The sequence below is a fragment of the Cervus elaphus genome, chromosome 24 (assembly GCF_910594005.1).
Source record: "Cervus elaphus chromosome 24, mCerEla1.1, whole genome shotgun sequence".
Lineage (NCBI taxonomy): Eukaryota > Metazoa > Chordata > Mammalia > Artiodactyla > Cervidae > Cervus > Cervus elaphus.
Window position 1 is genome coordinate 67388434 of NC_057838.1, and position 21328 is coordinate 67409761.

Here is a 21328-nt window from a genome sequence, read left to right on the forward strand (position 1 = left end):
AAGTAGCTTATGTTCATTAACATGTGGGGTTTCCACTTAGAGCTAATCATCTGACAAGTCTCTGGTTCTTTTTAAGAACTAGGAAAGGACTGAATATTTGTAAATTACATGAAGGGGGATTCCTTTCCTTTTGAATATTGCATCTAATATACTACTGGCCTGCCTCCCAGGTCACCGAGAAATTATACTATTGCTGAATATTTTGTAAATAGATGTCATAAATGTCTTGGTGATCCCTTAGAAAAGAAAAACACAGTTTTGTGAGATAGAGTGCTTATATCTGAGACAGCAAGCCTGTAAGTAACTGCAGGAACTGGAGCAGCAAATACTCCTTTTAATGTGCCCACTAAGAGCGTTTTATCATTTTTATACATTTTAGAGCCTTTGCCAAAAGCCAGCACATGCAGTTTAAGTGTTGCCCAAATTTAAACCTCCTCCGATTGAGCACTTTTATTGGGGCTTCATAGTTTTTTAGAGCATTAGATTTGCCACAGTACTGCCATTGAGGTGGTAGATTTTCTCTCAGTTGTGAGCCTGTAGATTACTGTAAGGAGGTATATTGCTCTAGTGTTACTTCCATGAAGACAGCCATTAGAATGTGGATAACATCTAATGCTTTTAAGATTCTAGTTTTTCTGAGTTAAGAGTCTCAAAAGTCAGAGGAGTGAGGAGCCGTGGACTTTCAGCTCAGCCTCTCAGAAAGCCAGCTGTGGTCTGCAAATGAAGACGAAGAAGGAGAGGGTCAAGGAAACCATGATTTCTAGAGTGAATGTTTTATGCTATGCTTGCTTCCCCCCCCGCCCCGCCCATGCTTTTCTGATTCCTATATATAATGCTTTATTCAATTCCTTAAAAATTACAGCTGTTTTGGTGATTTTTAAGTGCTTTTTATTTTACCCAGCTGCAGAACAAAAATAAAAACTAAAAACAGAAAAGGTCTTAAAGCAGCCAAGATGGAGGCCTCAGACCCGTGAACAGAGCCCACCGACTTCACGTACAGAAGAGACCCCTTGGGCCCGAGAGCCGAGTCTCCTTTGGAGCGTGAATTTGGGGTCTCCCAATTGCAAAAATGCATTAAAAGCGATGAAGATAGCAGCTGAAGCTGTCAGAGTGCTAGCAGCAGGGTCATTCTCTCAGAATGAGAAGAGGCAGCAGATCCCCAGACTGAGGACACTCGGGGGTCATGTGTGAGGTCTGCAGCTGGCGGAGCCATGCATGGGGACCCCCGGCCCCGCCTCAGGCTGAGCCTCGTCTTGACTGAGTCAGTGTGAAGAGGAGGAATGGGGTTCAGTTTGTTTCTGTTCTAGAAAGCAGGGCTGTGTGTAATAAGTTTTAGACAATCCTAGATGATTAAAACAGGAGGGTTAATTGAAATATAAAAAGGGAAAACAAACCCACTTCAGATTCATCAGTGATGGCAGCTGTTCTTCAGTGGTGGATGAATCATACCAGCTTAGTGTCTTATTAAACCCATGATAACCAGGAGCAGTGTATCTTAGAGCTTGTACCACGTTTGCCTCTGACATTACTGTGGAGGGAAAGCGCGAAGTTCTGGTTTGATGACTAGCACCCGTGTCATGCAGCCCCTCAGCAGTGGCCCCGAGCCACTGGGGGGGCCGTGGTCCTGACGCGCTCGGCCCCGCGGGCCGTCTCAGTGCCCGGCGTTCCCTGTCAGAGGCTGTGCCCACTTCCAGCTCCAGAGCCTCAGACAGGCAGCTTTTCAGTTCATGACTTGGCTTGCTGACCGGTGCCGCTTAGAAGCCACTCGTTTCTTCAGCCAGTGTTTCCTGAGCATTCTAATATCGAGCATTTCTCTAACGGCTGGGGCTGAAGCCCTGAGCAAAATGGAAACAAATTCTTTCTCTTACGGAGTTAATATTCTGGTGGGGATAATGGCCAGGGAAAGCCCAGTAGGTGTGTGCTGCGTGCTCAGGAGGAACATGGAGGAAGGCAGGTAAGGGGTGGCAGGCCTGGCTCCCGGTTGTCAGTCGACTGGCTGGTGGGGAGTCCGTGAGGGAGTGCCAGGAGGGAAGCAGCAGAGGTGGAGTGGGCCGCCCCCCTGGCCTGTCCTGGGGACCCCAGGAGCCCTGAGGGGCCGCTGGGGAGGCGCGAGGGAGAGGCTGGGGCGGTCAGGTCAGGCTCTGGGTTCTGAGGGCCTGGAGAGACCCTGGTCTCACTGGGCGCGGCGGGCGTCCCGGACCCTGCCCGGCCTTCAGGAGGCTGCCCAGCCTTGGCCTGAAGACCAGTGACGGGAGCTTCTGAGTGACCTGAAAACTTGGCCTCGCTCTGGGGCGCACAGATGAGGGCGGCTGTGACCCAGACTGTAGTCCCAGTGCACAGCCCGCTGGCAGGGCCGTTGACCTGAGCTGGCGGGCCTCTGGGCCCCGTCTCCCCATCAGCGACGTGCACGACCCGGGCCTGTGGGTGACGTCCCCCGCGCGGTCACACGGACCTGGGGGCTGGGGTTTGGACTGAGAACGATGGGAGGATTTCACGTGGCCGTGACGGGGGAACACAGACAGATGACTGTTTCACAGGAGTCCGTCTTGTTCCCAGCTCCAGGAAGTAGAGCCTAGAGTGGGAGGGTGCTCAGCTGAGTGCAGGTCAGGGGGCGTCGCGGGGGGCTGGCTGTGGCTGCTGCTGACCTCTCTGAGGTTGCTGAGCTGATCAGTCCACCACGGGACTGCGTGTGCCCGGAGGAGAGCCATGAGAGGGGCAGGGCTTGCACGACTAGGCCCAGCACGGGGAAGCAGTTCCACTGAGGGCAGCCCACCAGCCCGCCCCGCCCGGGCCTTCCGCCCGCATCCTCCCCAGCCTGTCCTCATGCGACCCCGGCCCAGCCCGCCCTGCCTCTCCGCGATTGCCGCTGAGCCAGTCCCCCTTCACGAGGTTCCGCCTCTGTCCCTTCTCCTGCCCTCCTGTCACCTCCGCCTGCTCCGAGCCTGGGCCCGTGCTCAGACTCCCCCCAGCCCCCCTCCCGTCCTGCAGGTGTCGCAGCTCACGCTGGCCTTGCCCTGGCATCTCTCTCCTCCCCCTCACCTCACTGTGTTCCTGGGGTTCCTCGTCCAGAACTGCCTCTTGCCTTGGCTGACGCCCCATCTCCCTCCGAAGACCTCCATCCTCTGCCGACATACTTACTCCCCTCTTGTGTCACCGCCCTCACCCGCATTCTGTCTTGGCTCTGATGCTCCAGGGTGGGCAGGTACCCAGAAGACTCTTGTCCCACTGTCCGGCATCAGGAGCTCGGGCCCGGGCTGCGCGGTTTACCAGCTCCATCTGCCCAGGAATTGAAGGCAGCTCTGAACGTGGAGTGTCTCTCTGCCGTCCTCAGGCAGCCTGGGCCCTCTGCAAATTCGTGTGGCCAGAAATTGGTTAAGAATCAGCATGGAAGCTGCTGTTAGGTGATTTCATTTTCAGATGATGCAGAGATCGCAGGGCAGCGACCTGACATGAGAACCATCTCTCTACCATTTGGCGCCCACAAAAGTGAAAAGAGTACCCCAGCGGAGGTGCCGGGGTGCTGCTGAGGGCACGGGCTCAGGATGTAGGGGGACTCGGTCACCTCCAAGGTGCCGCTGAGCTGGACTCCCTTTGTCTGATCACTTGTCCTGAAAGTTGAGGTCCTCCTAGGGCTTCAGGCAGTTTATCATCATCACTGTTATAAGGACAACATAACTTCTGAAAGTGGCTTCTAAATCAGTCGTACCTATAAAGTAGGATTGCTCTGTGGATATTTCTAAAGGTATGTGAAGAGTGACTGACAGTATTTTCGTTAGAAGTACAGCTGTGGGACCGGGGTTCTAACCCTGGCTCTGGCGTTTTTGGGCAGTACTGCCTTGGCCAACTGACCAAACCTCTGTGCGTTGCTTGTAAGGTGAGGCCAGCAGTGTTAACCTCATAGAGCGGCTGTGAGGATTGAAGGAGGTGATAACCTGTGAAAGCAGACATGTCAGGGTGTAGTGAGCATCAGCAGTCATCTGATAGGGTTGGTTTCTAATGGGATTGAAGGCAGAGGAGCTTCATTACAATACAGATCTTTGAGTTTGTGCAAGGGAGCATCTGGGCTGTCGCTGGCCTGCTCCTGGGCCCCCCCTCTGGCCCCGGAGGAGACTCAGCATCTGCCAGGCGGTTCACATCTCGCCGCTGTCGTCCTCACGGGCCCAGGCTGTGACCGTCACCTCACCACCGGGGATGCCTGGCTTGACAGGAACAGCTGAAACTAAGCTGGTTCAAGGTCTCTGGGGCGGAATTTGAAGGATAGTGGTATAAAACCTTTTTTTTTTTTTTTTTTTCAGCCACTTGAATAATTCAGAAATTGGCATAGTATTTGTTCTATCTGTGTAGGTCTGTGATTTTTTTTTTTTTTGTCTGTGATTTTTGAATAAGGGATTCACTGCCTCTTCCTCAGACAGGTGTACATGAAAAATGAAGTTAAGATCAGCTGCACTGACTATAAACTCATTTGCAGGAGACGTTGCAGTAAAGATTCTGAAGGTCGTGGACCCCACCCCAGAGCAGTTCCAGGCCTTCAGGAACGAGGTGGCTGTCCTCCGGTGAGTGGAGAGTGGACCTCGCAGCCCTGCCGAGGAAGCGGGCTGCGGGCGAGACCTGCCTCTGGGGGCGTGCTCAAAGCTTTGGGGCTGCCTTTCAAGTGGAAAGGAGTGGAGCCTTCTTCCAGCTCCTGTGCTTGTTAGGCCTTGAGAAGAGCCGCTCTGATGGCACCGCCCTTCAGCGTCAGCCTCTGGGCTCACCACCTCAACAGCTCAGGTTCTGTTGTTGGGTTTTAGTTTGACATAGGTTCTGTTTTCACATTTATTTCCAAGTACTCTTTATAACCAAATGGCCTTAATTTGGACTTCAAAACCATCAGCTTATAAATCTTTTGGAGTCACTATTTAGACTTGTAGGAATAGGCTGAGAGGATGGGCTCCGTGGATGAGGGGTCCTTGTGACCCCTGTGGGGAGCTCGGTGAGTCTGTGCTGCTGGAGGGGGACGTCCTCTCTGCCACCCAGGCCGGCATCGAGGGCCGCTCTGCCAGCCCAGAGCAGCAGCTGTGTGGGAGCAGTCTGCCGTGGGTGCTTTGCGAGCCCAGGGGTTGTACGACGGCGTCAGTTGCCCACAGGAGGCACTCGGGGGCAGGATGGGTCTCCCTGTCTGCAGAGGCAGAAGCTCCGAGCCTTTTGTTCCTCCCCTCTCCAGCAAAACCCGGCACGTGAACATCCTGCTCTTTATGGGCTACATGACGAAGGAGAACCTGGCCATCGTGACGCAGTGGTGTGAGGGCAGCAGCCTCTACAAGCACCTGCACGTCCAGGAGACCAAGTTCCAGATGTTCCAGCTGATCGACATCGCCCGGCAGACGGCTCAGGGAATGGAGTGAGTGCTTGGCTTGACGAGGAGGAGGTCTGGGGCCCGTGCACCAGCTTGTCCCTGAATCAAAACCAAGATTAGGGAAAGCCAAGTCTGTTAAGTGGTTTCCCTGATACTTTTGCGCAGCTGGAAGTGAACCTGAGGGGTGGACTGAAGGAACGAGAAAGTCGGGTTTCTTGCCTGAGCTGAGTCTACCTGCTTGGGGCTCAGATTCAGGTTCCAGCTGCTGCCCTCAGAGTTCTGCCAGACACCCCAGAACACAGAGTGGGCCGGCAGCTTCTGGGGGGCACCATGCCTCTGAGGTGTAGCCGTCCAGTGTGGTTTACCCACCTGGGGGTTTATCAGATGTCACTTTTCCAATAATTTGTTTTCCTTTGAAGTTCCCCGAACTAAAGTTGTGCTTGCAAGGGGTTTATAAAATCTCATGTCGTGCTTGTAAAATTCATATACCATACAAATTCCATATGTTTTCAGAAATGACTACTCGTTTTTTAGAGATGAAATTCACCCTTATAGTTCAGGTGTTTTTTTTATTTAGTATATTCAGAGTTGTGCAGCCATTTACCACTGTCTAATTGTAGAACATTTTCAAGATTAATGAGATGGACATGTTGGTCTTGCCTCTTCGCCGTGGCGTTTCTGAGGCGTGTGTGTATGTTGCAGCGTCTCAGTGCTGCAGTCCTTTCTGTGGAAGGACAGCCCGTTGTACAGATACGGTTTTACTTGTGTATCAGCTGATGGACATCTGGGTTGTCAGAATTCCCATTTGAATAAAACTGATGCTAAAAGACGACCCTCCGTTTGTGCTGTAGCCTCACTTTCAGGTCTAAGTCCTAATGGGGAGCACGCTGAACCACTGCAGGACCAGCTCCCGAATGTACTAGGGGGGCCAAAAGGTTCAGTTAGGCTTTTCTGTAAGATGCAACCAAATAAATAACTGAACTAACATTTTGGCCAACCCTATAACTCCTCATCTAGGAGTCAGGCCTTCCAAGTGGTTTGCTTCTTTGATGTAATTTAAAGGAAGCTGCTTTTTACCAGTGTCTCTCAAACTGGTTTTAATAGATTTATTTTCCCTTCACAGCTATTTGCATGCAAAGAACATCATCCACAGAGACATGAAATCCAACAGTATCCTTTGGTGGTGGTTTCATCAGACTGCTCAGTTCTAAATTTAGAAGACTTTTAAAGTTTACCTCAGCAAAAGTGACTTTGGAAAGAGTTCCACCAAAGTTGAGATACTTGTTTTGGTTATGCTTGAAACAGGCCTAATTTGGAAGGCTGTTTATTACTAAATTTAACTTGGGGGAATGGGCCTTTTGTCGCTCATGTTTATTTCTGGTTTGTGGATTATATCAGGTCAGAAAGTAGATGCAAGCCGAAAGTACAAGATTTTTAAAATTAGTACTTGAAATTGTCTTTCTTGAATGTACAGAAATGGTTTCCTCATAGACTACCGTTGGAATCAACCCTTTTCCAGGCTTTAATGTGCTTTTGCAGAAGGGAAGTGGATAAAAGCAGTCTTCACGCTGTAGGCGTGAGGTAGACAAGGGTGCACCTACCTCCCCCCCCCCAGCCTCTCAGAGGAGTGGGCTTTATAGCCCAGCTTTGCCTCCTGGCCAGTGCGAGGCACAGCAGTGGTGACGGGTTGGAATTTGGGATGTTACCTACTTGGGGCATGTGTCTGAGGCAGGAAATACCTGTTAGTGGTGGGTTTGGAGGCCGACACATCACACCATGAAAGCAGACAGCAGATTCTAAGCAGGTATGAATTACTGGGCATTGGCAGATGGCACACGTCGGCCTTAAACCGCCTGACTACTTTACCCGGGACGGAGGCAAGTTTGGCTGTGATTTTGAAGTCACCATGGTACCTGTTCTCGCGGGAAATGTCTGGAGGCAGATAGCACTCAGGACTGTGGGGTTTCCCTTGGTCATGGGAGGGCGGGGCGCAGGTCGAGACGGTCAGCAGGCCGCGGGCCATGCTCACAGTCTTGGGGCCTGAGGCCCTGCAGGCTGTGGGGAGGGCAGGGCTGGCCAGGCCCCTCGCTCTGGTCTGCTGGCCCCCCCCCCCCCCCCACAAAGCGTTGCAGGTCCAGTGCAGGGAAGGCCGAGAAGGAGGTGCCAGGGAGAACTTGGGGCAGCTTTTCAGGAGGAGCAGGACCATCCTTCTAAACTAGTGTCCTTAACGAGCATTGAGATATATTTCTCCACGAAGGCCTGACGGTGAAAATCGGCGATTTTGGATTGGCCACGGTGAAGTCGCGCTGGAGTGGTTCTCAGCAGGTCGAGCAGCCCACCGGCTCCATCCTGTGGATGGTGAGGCGGCTTGGCGCCCCGGGCGGGTTGGGAGCCGGGTGCAAACGGGCAGCTCCTGGGCTGCCTGGAGGGAGCTGGCGGCACAGCGCGGCGTGGAGCTGGGTTCCCGTCGGGCCCTGCGCTCATGGATGCTGAGCGTGGGAGCCTTTGGGGATGAGCCGCCGTGGGGCTTTCTGAGGACAGTACAGGCACACCCAGCCCCGGGGCAGCCCGGCTCCAGACAGTGACGGGCGCATTTGGTCCCGTAGGCCCCAGAGGTGATCCGGATGCAGGACAACAACCCGTTCAGCTTCCAGTCCGACGTCTACTCCTACGGCATCGTCCTGTATGAGCTCATGACGGGGGAGCTCCCCTACTCCCACATCAACAACCGTGACCAGGTGGGTCCCTGGCGCCCATCCGCTGGCTCTGAGAGGGCAGGCCGCCTCCCAGCGCAGGGTTGGAGGCGCTCTGCTCACCGCCCTCCCTCCCCCGCTCGCTCCCCAGATCATCTTCATGGTGGGCCGCGGCTACGCCTCCCCAGACCTCAGCAAGCTCTACAAGAACTGCCCCAAAGCCATGAAGAGGCTGGTAGCCGACTGTGTGAAGAAAGTGAAGGAAGAGAGGCCTCTCTTTCCCCAGGTAAGGCTGGCTCCGGGCGCTCGAGCGGGTTAGAGTGGGTCTGGTGATGCGGAGCGGCCGGACGCGTGCCCTGCACACGCCGTGCGTGGCGTGGGAAGGGTTCGAGGCCCAAGGGGAAGCGGCTGCAGGGACACCTGGCGCGCCCCCTGAGACCGCCCTGGTGCCTCTTTCAGATCCTGTCTTCCATCGAGCTGCTCCAGCACTCTCTGCCCAAGATCAACCGGAGTGCCTCGGAGCCCTCCTTGCACCGGGCAGCCCACACCGAGGACATCAACGCCTGCACGCTGACCACGTCCCCTCGGCTGCCCGTCTTCTAGTGGCCCCGCGCCTGGGCTGCTGGCGGGGAGGGTGGTCAGCAGGCACCACCATCTGTTCCCTTTCTGTGGGGACGGAGCTGCTCTTCCGAGAAGCTGCTGCTAAGGACCTTCTACACCACTCAACAGGGCCTTAACTTCACGTTGCCTTTTCTGCCCTTTCTGTCCGGGGAGGAGGAAGCCATTCGCCAGCTGGTTTGCCCTGCTCCCCCAGCGGCCCCCGAGCTCATGAGCCAACCTCCTCCAGACGCACCCGTGGCTGCTGATGGTCACACACTGGGCCCAGCTGTCAGCTGCAGGAGTGTCTTTGGGGCAACAAACGTGCTCAGAGGGGAAATGAAGGTGGCAGACAAACCAGCCGTGACGTGGGACGTGTGGATTCTCTAAGTCAGCTTCTAGGAGGGACGCTATCACAGAAGGACTTCTCTGCAGATACCTGGTGTGGCGGCAAACAGGTAGTTTTGCACATAATGCACCGAACGGCCCAGGGCTGTTGGGACCGTGGCGGCCTGGACGAGCCCGCTTTGGTACTAGGGACTTGACGGGGACACGTCCTTTTCCTGACGGGCTCCAGCGCTGGGCTTGGTGACCGGAGGCGCTGGGCCTCCCCGCCCCGGGGAGCAGTCCTCAGCCTGCCGAGTTGTCTTCCAGGAGCGGCCCCCGTGGGGCGGGGCCTGGCCAGCCTTGTCTCTGCATCACATCGTGTGCAAGGAAGCCAGGAACACAGGTTTTCTTGATAATTTGGGTTTAATTTTGTTTTTATGCGCCTGACAAAACACAGTTATTCAATTATGTTATTTTAATAAAATAAATTAAATGTAGGTTTAATGGCTGTTTCCCTCCTCTGAAAGTAAATCGTGAGCTCACAGATCGAATTCTGTTTGTTCAGCCTTCCGGAGCAGAACTCCAGAAGTGGGAAATGGGCCAGAGTGAATGGAATCCAGCTTCTGTTCACCCTCCACTAGAGAGATAACTGTAGGAATTATGCAAAAAAGCACTCTAAACTCAGGTAAAGAGTAGACCTTCTTCTACCCATACTTTAATACATTTTATAAAATATCTGGTATCTACAGATGTCTATAAAAATAGATAATTCAGGCTTGGGGTGAGTTGGGATTGATAGTATTTTAAGCTCTTAAAATCACAAGTGATGAGAGACTTGTAGTCGGTTTTTTCTCAGGACCACTGCTGGGTCAGAACTAGAAACTGTTCTTAGGTGCTGTTAAATTTGTATGAAACTTCAAATCAAAGCCAGTTTACAGAGGAGAGAGTGCACAGGGACCCTTGGGTCACAAGTCAGCAGGTAACAGCCAGGGGCGTGTCCCTGGGGCATCCGGGTAAGGCTGTCATCTGCCTGGTGACCCTCAAACAAACCCTGCACGGGGGGCCGTATCTGCTCTGCCCCCTGCTGCTTCAGGAGCCCCCCTCAGAGGAACGTCAGCCACAATGCTCTTGCCCTGCCTGGGGGCACTGGAGAGGCCTAAGGCAAGCTGCGTGCCAGGGAAGGAAGGTGTGCGGCACCCACGCTGTTCTGCACCTAGCCAGGTGCTGGGGTGCTCGCTACGCCAGAGCCCTCTGACCCCCAAAGGGGTCTCCCCTCAGCGTGCCTGCTGCTGCGGGGGCGCCGCACGCTGGCTGTCCATGGAGCCCGAGCCACAGACAGGGCCAGGCCGGGTCCTCTGAGGAGTGGAGGGGCGACTACAATAGCAACTAGAGACGCAGAACCCCGTCTACTGTTAGGTTATTTTATATCCTTCACTCTTCCCACGGCTGGAATAACGAGGGGCTGAGACCCAGAGGAGTGCAGCCCCACTGGCTCCGGCCCCCGCCGCCCCGGGCCACCCTGGGTGCCGCTTGCCGCCCCCAGCGGCAGGAGGCTTGGCCGCTCTTCAGGTCTCGGACGGCTCCACCCCGGACAGGTGCATGAAGAGGTCCCCGAGCTCCGTCATGTCCACGTCGTCAGTGCTGGGGGCGTGCTGGCTCTCTCGGCTTTCGATGAAATCCCAGAGCCGCACGGAGTTAAAGAACTGCAAAGACAGCCAGCAGACATGCCTGGTCACTGCTAAGAGCAACACGCAAGCAGGGTGGCTGAGACTGCTGGCTCCCCTGGGGCCCGTGCCCACAAAGCCCTCACCCGCACGGTGCCTTCGGAGCTGAGCTGTTTCCGTGGTTTCTCAGGCTCTGCCAGCCGCCCGTCAGGGTAAGCGTGACGGTAAAGGCATTTGCCTCCAAATGGACAGGTCCCTTTGCCTTGCTCAAAGTATTTACAAGCTTTTTTCCTGAAAAGCAGAAGAGGATAATGTCAAAACCTGGGTGTAGATGAACCACTCCTCGCCATCTCTGCCGGAGCAGGGGCAGCCTCCCATCAGAGGTGGTGACAGGGAGGCTGAGAGATGCTGGAAGCCGATCTCCACGCTGGACGGTGGTGCACCACGGTGCGGAGTCTCACGCACACGGGGAGCCCTGGTGGCCTCCGGGGCAGCAGGCCTGACCACACCTCCGGCCCAGCTGATTCGTCTCCGCCCGGAGTCCCAGCACTGGCTCCACCCGGGGGCAAGCTTCCCGTCCTCCCGGCCAGCAGTGATGTCAAGGTGACCACAGGAGCCTAGACCTCGGCCGCTGCCTTACGGGTCTCATTCCAATTTCCCTTGGTCCCACCCTCCAGAGCAGGGCTTCTTCACTCTGTGCCCCAGACCCCTGCTCAGAACAGGTTTGTCTACAAAACGTAGTCTGAAAGTTAAACTTGCCCCCATCTTCAGTTTCTAGCTACAGATCTCTCTTAAAAATCCCTGCTCCTGAAACTCAAAACCAGACAATTCACATTCCGTGCTAAAATGAAATCTGGCTTATATGTGGTCCAAAGTTATCCCAAGATGAAGAGGTGCCCAAGAAGCCGCAAGGTGTCTGGAGAAGATGGAAAGACGCAGGCCGACCCCAGCAGACAGATGCAGAGGGTGAGGCCAGCCGGAGCCCAGCTCCCCACAGGTCTGACCCACATGGGGGACGGGCCGTGGAGGCCGGCAGAGGGCTGTGGCCCCTGTTCCCGAGCTTCTGAGGGTTCTTACTGGGGTCTCTGGGACACTGGCTTTTTACTTGTCAGGTTCTAGACACTGTCCTCGAGTCCCCACCCCAGGATGATTTTTCCCCAGCCCTATCTGGCCACCAAGGACCGCTGTCTACGTAGAGCACCCCCCCCGGGCCACCCCCTTCTCGCTTCACGCACTGCCGAAGCATTTGGGGCACCCCTCGGGGGCGGCCCCTGGTGTGCTGGGTGAGGAGGGCGGAACCTGGGGGGCCGGTAGGGACAGGGCCGTGACCGCTGTGCCCTGCCGTCCTTTTCCTAAAGTCCCCGGTCAGGCTGAGGCCCTTCGGCCTGTGTCTGGGTTGCTGTAAACCCCACATTTCCCACATCTCTTTTAACCGGAGGGACTGCTCCCCAGACCAGATGCGCACCCCTACCATTCCACCTGCCCCCGCGACCCCACACACACGGCTCGAGGTGCCTGCCCCATTCTGCTCTTCTGACACTGTCACCAGGAAACCTGTGTCATACCTGTCCTTAACTTCCCATCAGGTTTCTTAGCCAGCTCTCCCACACTGGCGTTTAGCTTGAAGGGGCTGGGCCCACAGCTCAGTAAATTTGTGCAATGCACAGAAACACTGCAACAGAAAGCGAGGCCCTGAAGCCCAACAGCTACACCAGGGTTTTCTCAGCCAGCTGCAGCAGAGCTTTCTACAGGCGGGACCCCTCTGCCCGGCTGCTCCTGCTCTCTGGGGGACACACGGGACACCACAAGAAGTAAAAAAAACGGTAAAACAAGATCTCAAGCCTTTAGTAACTTAAAGGAACTAGTTTTGCTCTTAGTACCATTTCTGCAGATAAACTAGAAATACAGATATGATGAAAAGACCTGAAGGCGCTAAAGAATGAACAAAAGCAGCGTTTTTCAAGGGATTATAGACACCTAGAAGAATGGAATGGTAAGAGGTTGAGTTACCTTTTTAAGAAATAATAGTGCTCAGCCTAGAGCAGGTCCTAGTCAAATACCTCGGAAAGGGGGCTAAAACTCCAGTGGAAAAGCCATGTCTTTGTGGCTTGAAGAAGGTAAAGACAATGTTGGTGGAAATCCACTATTGGAGGTAAGGAAAGATTTGTCATTGGCTCTTTGTCATTCCCCACCATACTGGGTGCTAACAATATAAAATGACACACGTAAGAATCAGTAAAAAGTGACCGTTCTTAACAAGAAAAGACACAAGAGGCTAACTTCAAGATAACAAGCATTTGAAAGCAGCAGCTGCTTAAAGACGTTCAAGAAGATGAACAGAGAGAGGGAAAGACGGGGTTGGGGGGGTGGGGGGAGAAAAAGAACCTGAGTGGGCAGTATAAAAAAGTTTATCACCTACAAAAAAAATATGTTATCAGTTCCTAACAGTAATACTTACATGTGAGAATAAAAGCCTCTAGCATTTTCGGTCTGTGTCACAATATTTAGCCCTTAATTGGAAGACGGTCTGAGATTATTTTCTGTTTTATAAATTTCCCTGAGTCGAGTTATATGGCCTCTGAGGATAAGATCTAACAGATAACGGTGTAAGTTCCTGTTGACTTAGTAAGACCGTGCTGACCTCCTGCGGTAATTCTCCTGAGGTCAGACACTGGAAGCTGTTCCGTGTGTGCTGAGTAATATTCTAAAACTAATGCTAATGCAGACAAAATGTACATGATCGATGTGCTAAAAGCCAGGTAAAAAGTTCTGGACTACCTGTTAAGAGTTACTTGCACCATGGCCTTCCACTGGTTTGAATATGATTAGCTGAGTGTCATTTGAATATGAAGTTTGTAAATTATCCAAATGCCTGGCTTCTATTACAAGTCTGCCTGCCTCTTGATACTGCCAGTGTTCCTCCGAACTTCAGGAGGCTCATTTGCTAGCAGAAGAGCACCTTACTTGGTTAAGTGAGTAATATCCCACATAGAGCACTGTCCGCTATGTCATAAGTACCCAGCAGGTAGTTCTGTCTTCTCACCTTTAAAATGGAAGTTAACCACTTTGGGATGATACAGGTTTACATTATCCATACTACCAAAAGTTTTCCATTTCCATAAATCGCTTCACATGTTCTACACATGTGAACACAATGGCCCCCTTATTTCTGTTGGAGAAAGTTAAATACTCATTCTTTTGCTTTGCATTAGCAATTAAGTATTTTTCATGTAAGATAAAATATTACTTTACTGTTTTGTCTTACACTTTATGTTAAAAACCTATTAGGTAGACTGGGCAACTCTGCTTAATTAGTTGATTGAAATAGCGCTAGTAAGATCCTAAAGTATGTGTTGGTTGGTTGGTTTAGTTGCTAAGTTGCATCTGACTCTTCCGACCCACAGCCCGCCAGGCTCTTCTGTCCAGGGATTCTCCGGGCAAGAATACTGGAGTGGGTAACCATGCCCCTCTCCAGGGGATCTTCCTGACCCATGGATTGAACCTGGGTCTCCTGCATTGCAGACAGATTCTGTACCAACTGAGCTACAAGGGAAGACCAATATTTAACATATTGAGAAAGAAAAATGGAAAAGACAGAGAAAAGTTTTGAGAAGAAAGCATGGTATAAAATACAATGACACTTCAGAGAAGCAAGTCTCATAGACTGCTGATGTCAAGATAGTTCCGTGATTAGCATAAAATTGGTAGCTTAAACGTAACCAACTGATGTACTTCAATAAAGATGTCTCAAGAGACACCTCAAGTACATTAACTTTCCCACACAGGACTCCCATCAGGTCCTGGAGAAAAATATCCTAGGGGCCTACAGCAAAACAGAACAAAGTCGTGAGTCACCTTTTACTAATTCTTCAACACCCTCGGTCATTCAGGATGGGATCACGGTCTATATGGACCCAGGAGGGCCATGCCTACAACTCAAGCAAGCCGAGTGAACCCAAAGCTCAGAGCGCCCTGTGGGCTGTAAGGAGTACTGGAAAGTCCTCTGGTCTGCAAGGGTCCTGGTGGTGGGTTCCCTTCCTCTTCCCAGAGTGGCCCCTCCCTGCCATGGCAGATCACCGTGCACCCGTATACACAGCTCCCCAGAAAGACCTCGTGTGCACACCCCAGTTCTGTGAAGGGCGAGCGGGAAGCAGGCACGAAACACCAGCCCCTGCGCGCTCCTCCAGCCCAGCTCCCACCCGCCGCCTGGAACACGCCTGGCTCTGGGCTCCGGAGGAGATGCAGGCCTGCTGCCGCCTTGGGGACGTCTATCACCACGCCGTGCTATCCCGGCTCATGGGCCCTTCTGAGTCACACGGCCAGAGGGGCCGAGAGTGACACCTGCCACAGAGCTATGTCTGGGACAGGTCATCAGGGTTAGGAAGGTGGGGTCCTGTACAGAAGGGACTGCTCAGCCAAAAAGCAAGAAGGAAACGAGGCCTTTTCCAGCAACCTGGATAGCCCTGGACTTGGCATACAGGGTGAAAGACCTTAGACGTAGGCATTCTGGAAAATATATACGCTGTTAGTTACAGGTGGGCTCTAAAACACAAGACAACTGAGCCCACGGCAGAAACAACTGACCGCCAGGCCCACAACACAGCCTGAGCGCCGCCGACGAAAACAAGCTGCCAGCACGGCGGACGGGAGGGCCTGATGACGTGAACACACGCATGCAGAGCAGATGGTCCAGAAAGACAGTGTCCAGCACGGACAAGTCTAGACCCCACTCTGTAATAAACTAAGGCACTAAGTGAAACAAAAATATATGTGTATGTGCATACACACACACACACGCATATTTATGTGCACACATAAGTCAATCAAGTGGCTGGACACCCAGGAGAAACAACACAGAAAAGGAACCCTATTCCAAAGGAAACCACAAACTGAAGGTAAAAGCAAGGCCAGCGACACTCCCCGAGGGCTCTGGCACCCGGCTGTGTCCCACCCCTGAAGCCCGAGCAGTCTTGGGTCCCGACGCTGGACACGCAGGGAGCTGCAGGAGCTGGTCAGGATGAGCCCGCCCACGGCAGCGCTGGGCCCCGCACGGCGGGGACCACATTCTGCAGAGCCGGGAGGGCCCAAGGTCGGCGCACCCTCCGGTCAGCAAGGGCTCCGAAAAGGCACCGCGTCTGCCAGCGTCCTGGGGCCAGACTTCTTCCCGCTCTCCATGAGAAGCCCCTCCCTGCCGGGACAGCACCCTCAGCCCAGCGGTTTTCCAGCGGTTGAGATCTGCCTGCTGGGGCGTGAGGCCAACGGGGAGGCGGGAAGGAGACGCAAGTCCCTGGCTGTGTCCTCTGGCACACCCCACTCTCACCTAGCGCCCGGACCTTCTCTAGCCTCTCGCCGCCCTAGCAACCAGAACAGAAAATGCAGGAATGCTGCCGTCTTATGTCTGTACCAACAACTTAAAATACGGTGCGTTCGGGCCCCTTTACACAGGTTTGGGGAATGTAAATACCGCCTATCTTTGAGCTCTGTTCCTGCGTTTTGTCTTAAGTCTTTGTGACCGCATGCATTATTGCCCGCCTGTCTTCCCTGTGCATTGAATTTTGTACGCAAGATCTGAGTGGGTTTCCATTTCCTTCTCCAGTATACACTCCCGATCCCTGGACTGCGCTGGTGTTTGCCGCACTGGAAGCGGCTTTTTTACCGCTCAGCACTTTACACGCGTGTTCAGCTGCCGCAGCCGTGTCAGAATCTTCTCGACCGTAGGACTCCTGCCCGCCAGACTCCTCTGTCTGTGGGATTCTCCAGGCAAGAACACTGGACTGGCTTGCCATGCCCTCCTCCGGGGGATCCCCACCCGGGGATCGAACGTGCGTCTCCTGTATCTCCTGTATCGGCAGGTGTTATTTTTACTAACAGTGCCACCTGGGAACCCCCGGGCCACCAGGCGGACCATAAGAGACACGATCCGGGAGACAAGGAAGCCCCGCCGCGCGAGGCGGCTGGACTGTCCTGGAGGCGTCGCGCTAAGTGAGGTCAGACAGGGAAGACTCACACACATGCCGGGCTCTCAGGGCCAAAGTCACACAAACAGAAACGGAGGAGAAACTGGCTGCCAGGAACTGAGTGCTGAACAACAGGAGAGGTGGTGAAAGGCGACAAGCCCTCACCCACAGGACGAGTGAGCGTTTAACGTACAACAGTGAGTGTGCGGAGCACACTGCAGCGCACAATGGAAGCTGCTGCTCAGACAGCGGACTCTGCACATGGACGTCACCAAAGCCAGACTCATTACACTCCTTGCAACCAGAGATGGAGACGCTAAATGCAGTCAGCAAAAACAGGACCAGGAGCTGACTGTGGCTCAGACCATGAACCTATTGCCAAATTCAGACCTAACTTGAAGAAAGTAGAGGAAACCACTAGAACATTCAGGTATGTCCTAAATCAAATCCCTTACGATTTATACAGTGTAAATGATAAACAGATTCAAGGGATTAGATCTGATAGACAGAGTGCCTGAAGAACTATGGATGGAGGTTTGGGACACTGTACAGGACGCCGTGATCAAGACCATCCCCCAAAATAAGAAATGCCAAAAGGCAAAATGGTTGTCTGAGGAGGCCTTACAAATAACTGTGAAAAGAAGAGAAGCTAAAGGCAAAGGAGAAAAGGAAAGATATTCCCATCTGAATGCAGAGTTCCAAAGAATAGCCAGGAGAGATAAGAAAGCCTTTCTCAGTGATCAGTGCAAAGAAATGGTCAGAAGAAAACAATAGAATTGGGAAAGACTAGAGATCTCTTCAAGAAAATTAGAGATACCAAGGGAACATTTCATGCAAAGATGGGCTCAATAAAGGACAGAAATGGTATGGACCTAACAGAAGCAGAAGATATTAAGAGGTGGCAGGAATACACAGAAGAACTGTACAAAAAAGATCTTCACGATCCGGATAATTACGATGGTGTGATCACTCAACTAGAGCCAAACATCCTGAAATGTGAAGTCAAATGGGCCTTAGGAAGCATCACTACGAACAAAGCTAGTGGAGGTGATGGAATTCCAGTTGAGCTATTTCAAATCCTAAAAGATGCCGCTGTGAACGTGCTGTACTCCATATGCCAGCAAATTTGGAAAACTCAGCAGTGGCCACAGGACTGGAAGAGGTCAGTTTTCATTCCAGTCCCAAAGAAAGGCAATGCCAAAGAATGCTCAAACTACCACACAACTGCACTCATCTCACACACTAGTTAAAGTTAATGCTCAAAATTCTCCAAGCCAGGCTTCAGCAATACGTGAACTGTGAGCTACCAGATGTTCAAGCTGGTTTTAGAAAAGGCAGAGGAACCAGAGATCAAATTGCCAACATCTCTTGGATCGTAGAAAAAAACAAATGAATTCCAGAAAACCATCTACTTCTGCTTCACTGACTACCTTAAAGCTTTTTTACTGTGGAGATCACTACAAACTGTGGAAAATTCTGAAAGAGATGGGAATACCAGACCACCTGACCTGCCTCTTGAGAAACCTGTATGCAGGTTAAAAACATAACTGGACGTGGAACAACAGACTGGTTCCAAATTGGGAAGAAGAACGTCAAGGCTGTATACTGTCACCCTGCTTATTTAACTTACATGCAGAGTACACTGTGAAAAATGCCAGGCTGGATGAATCATAAGCTTGTCAGCAGAAATATCAATAATTTGATATTATGCAGATGATACCACCCTATTAGCAGAAAGTGAAGAGGAACTAAAGAGTCTCTTGATGAGGGTAAAAAGAGGACAGTGGAAAAACTGGCTTAAAACTCAACATCAAAAAACTAAGATCATGGCTTCCAGTCCCATTACCTCAGGGCAAACACATGGGGAAAAAATGGAAATGGTGACAGACTTTATTTTCCTGTCTCCAAAAATCACTCCAGATTGTGACTGTAATCAAGAAATTAAAAGACACTTCTTGCTCCTTGAAAGAAAAACTATAACAAACCTAGACAGTCTATTAAAAAGCAGAGACATCACTTTGCCAACAAAGGTCTGTATACTCAAAGCTGTGATTTTTCCAGTCGTCATGGGATGTGGGAGTTGGACCATAAAGAAGGCTGAGCACCAAAGAGCTGATGCTTTCGAACTGTGCTGGAGAAGACTCTTGAGGGTCCCTTGGACAGCAAAGAGATCCTACTAGTCAATCCTAAAGGAAATCATTATTTCCCTATTCATTGGAAGGACTGATGCTGAAGCTGAACCTCCAATGATTTGGCCACCTGATGTGAAGAACTGATGCACTGGAAATGACCCTGATGCTGGGAAAGACTGAAGGCAGGAGAAGGGGACAACAGAGGATGAGATGGTTCGATGTTATCAGCGACTCAATGGACGTGAACTTGAGCAAGCTTCAGGCAGGGATGATCAGGGAAGCCTGCCCGGCATGCTGTAGTACATGGTGTTGCAAAGAGCTGGAGACAACTTAGTGACTGAACAACCAACTGCAGCTGCCGAGTACACCTCAGTCAGGCTGAGTTTTAAAAATTGTATCTCCACCTGTGTAGCCTTATGTATGTAAACATAATGCATATGTATTTCATCTGCAGCACAAAGATGCTAATCAAGAGGCAACTGCATTTCATGTATGGCAGCAGGAGTATTAACTGCCTGAAAAATTAGGAATACATTGTAAACCCAAGGAAAAAAAAACCAGTGAAGAAAAAAGACAACCTAAAAGATGTCAGTTAAAATGGAATTCTAAAAAAAAATGTCAGAGTAGCTCTCAGTTGTGAACAGTAGCGGTGTCCTTCAACAGAGAGGAGATCAGTGCTCAAAGAGGCAGGCCTGCGCTGGCGGCGCTGGTGTGCGTGCAGTTCAGCTATCACGGGTCACGTCTGAATGTGTTAATTCCCTGCAACCCTCACGTCCAGCTGGACGAGATCAGCAGACAGGTGATGGAGTCATGAGGCGGGCCCTCAGGAAGGGGAGCAGCGCTCCTGCAGGGGGACCCCGCGAGCTCCTTCACCCTCCTAGCACATGAAGACACGGTCGGGGTGTGGGCCCTCACCAGAACCTGATCGTGCGGCTCGCTGATCTCAGACTTCCCGGCCTCCAGAACTGCAACAGTAAACATGCCTGTTGTTTTTAAGTCTCTCGGTCTGTGCTATTTTGTTACAGCATCTGAAACAGGCTGAGAAGCCATGTCCAGTGAGATGCATCGTGGGCACATCCTCATCCCCGGTTCCCGGGACCGGGACCTCCTCTGGAGAAACCATGTCTGCTAACGCAGCAAGGGATCTTGAGAGGGGCTCGTCCTGGGTTAATGGGGGGGGCGTCTCACAGGAGAGCCTCACAGGAGCCAGAAGGGAGAGAAGCAGGGGAGGAGGTGGAGGGGTGCAACCACCCGAAGTCGTGAGAGGGGTCTGTGACCAAGTCTCCTTCGGAGCCCCCGGGCAGCCAAGCCTGCCACACCTGGCTTTGGGCTTCCAGCCTGCAAACGGTGGAGCGCCGTCTGCTGTCTCCAGCCACACAGTCTGGGTAATGGTCCAGTGCTCCAGCAGCCATGGAAACAAGCCCCCACGGTTCTGGAAACCGTCACTGGTGCCCCCGCAACACGGTTCAGATTCCATCCTCACGACACAGACCGCATGAAGCACAGCCAGCTCTTCAGTTCAGTCCAGACCACCAGACAACACACGAGCGTGGTCAGGACCGACCGTCTGGACTCTCCTCTCCAGTCTGCCAGCGACAGCCCACTGGTGCATCCATCGGTCAGTCGGCGGTGCTGTGTTGCCTCGCCTCCCAGTGCTGAATCCTCAACAGATTTCACAAAAACTGGTAGAAACCGGCCAACACGGACAGACGCGCAGCCAGAAACTGGAGAGTGGTGACGCTGGAAGTGAGAGTGAAACCTGACTTCTCAGCTCTCCACCATCTGCAGTGCGCCAGCAAACTCATCCTGATTCTCCCCAACAGATGGGGAATCCAGATCTGTTCCAGAAGCCTCCACGCCTCCCGGCCCGGCCCCCCTGCTGTATCTCGCCTGGCTTGTTGTAACAGGCTCACTGGTCTCCCCATTTCCCCTGTCTCCTCTTTCAATATATTCGCAGTGGTTCAGTCACAGTGATCCCTTCAAAACATACATCAGGTCACGTCACTCCTCTGGTCACAATCCTACAATGGCTGCCCACCTCAACCAGAATAAAAGTGGGGTCTGCCCAGTGCCCCCAGCCCCACACGACGTGGCCCACCCTCCCTTCTCACCCAACTCCGCCCTGCTGCTCCCAGCACGGCAGACACGCTCAGGCTGCAGTCTTTCTCTGCAGTGGCCGGCCCCTCCCTCGGATGTCCTTCTCAACCACATGGACATGGTCACTGCCTCACCTCCTCGAGGTCTCTGCTTGCTTTGCTGAGGTTCTGCAGGCTCCAACAGGGACGCCGCAGGCCCCTCATTTCCTGTCCCCATTCCCAGGATTACTTCTCTCCTTAGTCCCACCGTCTAATAAATCCTTTGTTTACCTCATTTGTTTACTTCATTCAGTGCCCTGTGAACAGTGCGTGGGCTGGGCTGTCTGTCATTTGTTTACAGCCGTATCCCCAGCAACTAGAACAAGTCTGTCATACAGACCCTCATCGCCATCCTAACTGTCTCGTGCTGAATGAATCATCAGGCATGACAGGTCTACCTCAGCATTACAAGCAGGATTTCAGGGGCACACCGCTCAGCTAAGAGCAAAACGCAAGCCCACTTCACCCTGGCTGCGCTCATCTCCGCGCCC

At 52.6% G+C, this 21328-nt stretch overlaps 3 protein-coding genes across 5 annotated transcripts in view; 2 read left to right on the forward strand and 1 right to left on the reverse strand.

The window, feature by feature from the left end:
• RAF1 (Raf-1 proto-oncogene, serine/threonine kinase) overlaps positions 1-9457 on the forward strand; it is a 72051-nt gene extending 62594 nt beyond the window's left edge. For all 3 annotated transcript variants that reach the window (XM_043887016.1, XM_043887015.1, XM_043887017.1), the window contains 7 exons: positions 4469-4553; positions 5201-5377; positions 6456-6502; positions 7572-7690; positions 7939-8070; positions 8177-8311; positions 8485-9457. In XM_043887016.1, coding sequence (XP_043742951.1) covers positions 4469-4553; positions 5201-5377; positions 6456-6502; positions 7572-7690; positions 7939-8070; positions 8177-8311; positions 8485-8628 — 839 coding nt within the window. In that variant the 3' untranslated portion in view covers positions 8629-9457. The remainder of the gene's footprint in view (positions 1-4468; positions 4554-5200; positions 5378-6455; positions 6503-7571; positions 7691-7938; positions 8071-8176; positions 8312-8484) is intronic.
• Positions 9458-9630: 173 nt separating this feature from the next.
• Positions 9631-21328, reverse strand: part of MKRN2 (makorin ring finger protein 2) — a 37753-nt gene continuing 26055 nt past the window's right edge. Inside the window, exons 7-8 of the mRNA XM_043887018.1 lie at positions 10760-10904; positions 9631-10652 (exon numbers count right to left, since the gene is read on the reverse strand). Coding sequence (XP_043742953.1) covers positions 10515-10652; positions 10760-10904 — 283 coding nt within the window. The 3' untranslated portion in view covers positions 9631-10514. The remainder of the gene's footprint in view (positions 10653-10759; positions 10905-21328) is intronic.
• LOC122683307 lies at positions 15587-16784 on the forward strand. Its single transcript, XM_043887019.1, has 2 exons — positions 15587-16034; positions 16210-16784. Exons 1-2 carry the CDS (start codon positions 15631-15633, stop codon positions 16715-16717), a joined length of 912 nt encoding a protein of 303 aa, XP_043742954.1. The 5' UTR covers positions 15587-15630; the 3' UTR covers positions 16718-16784.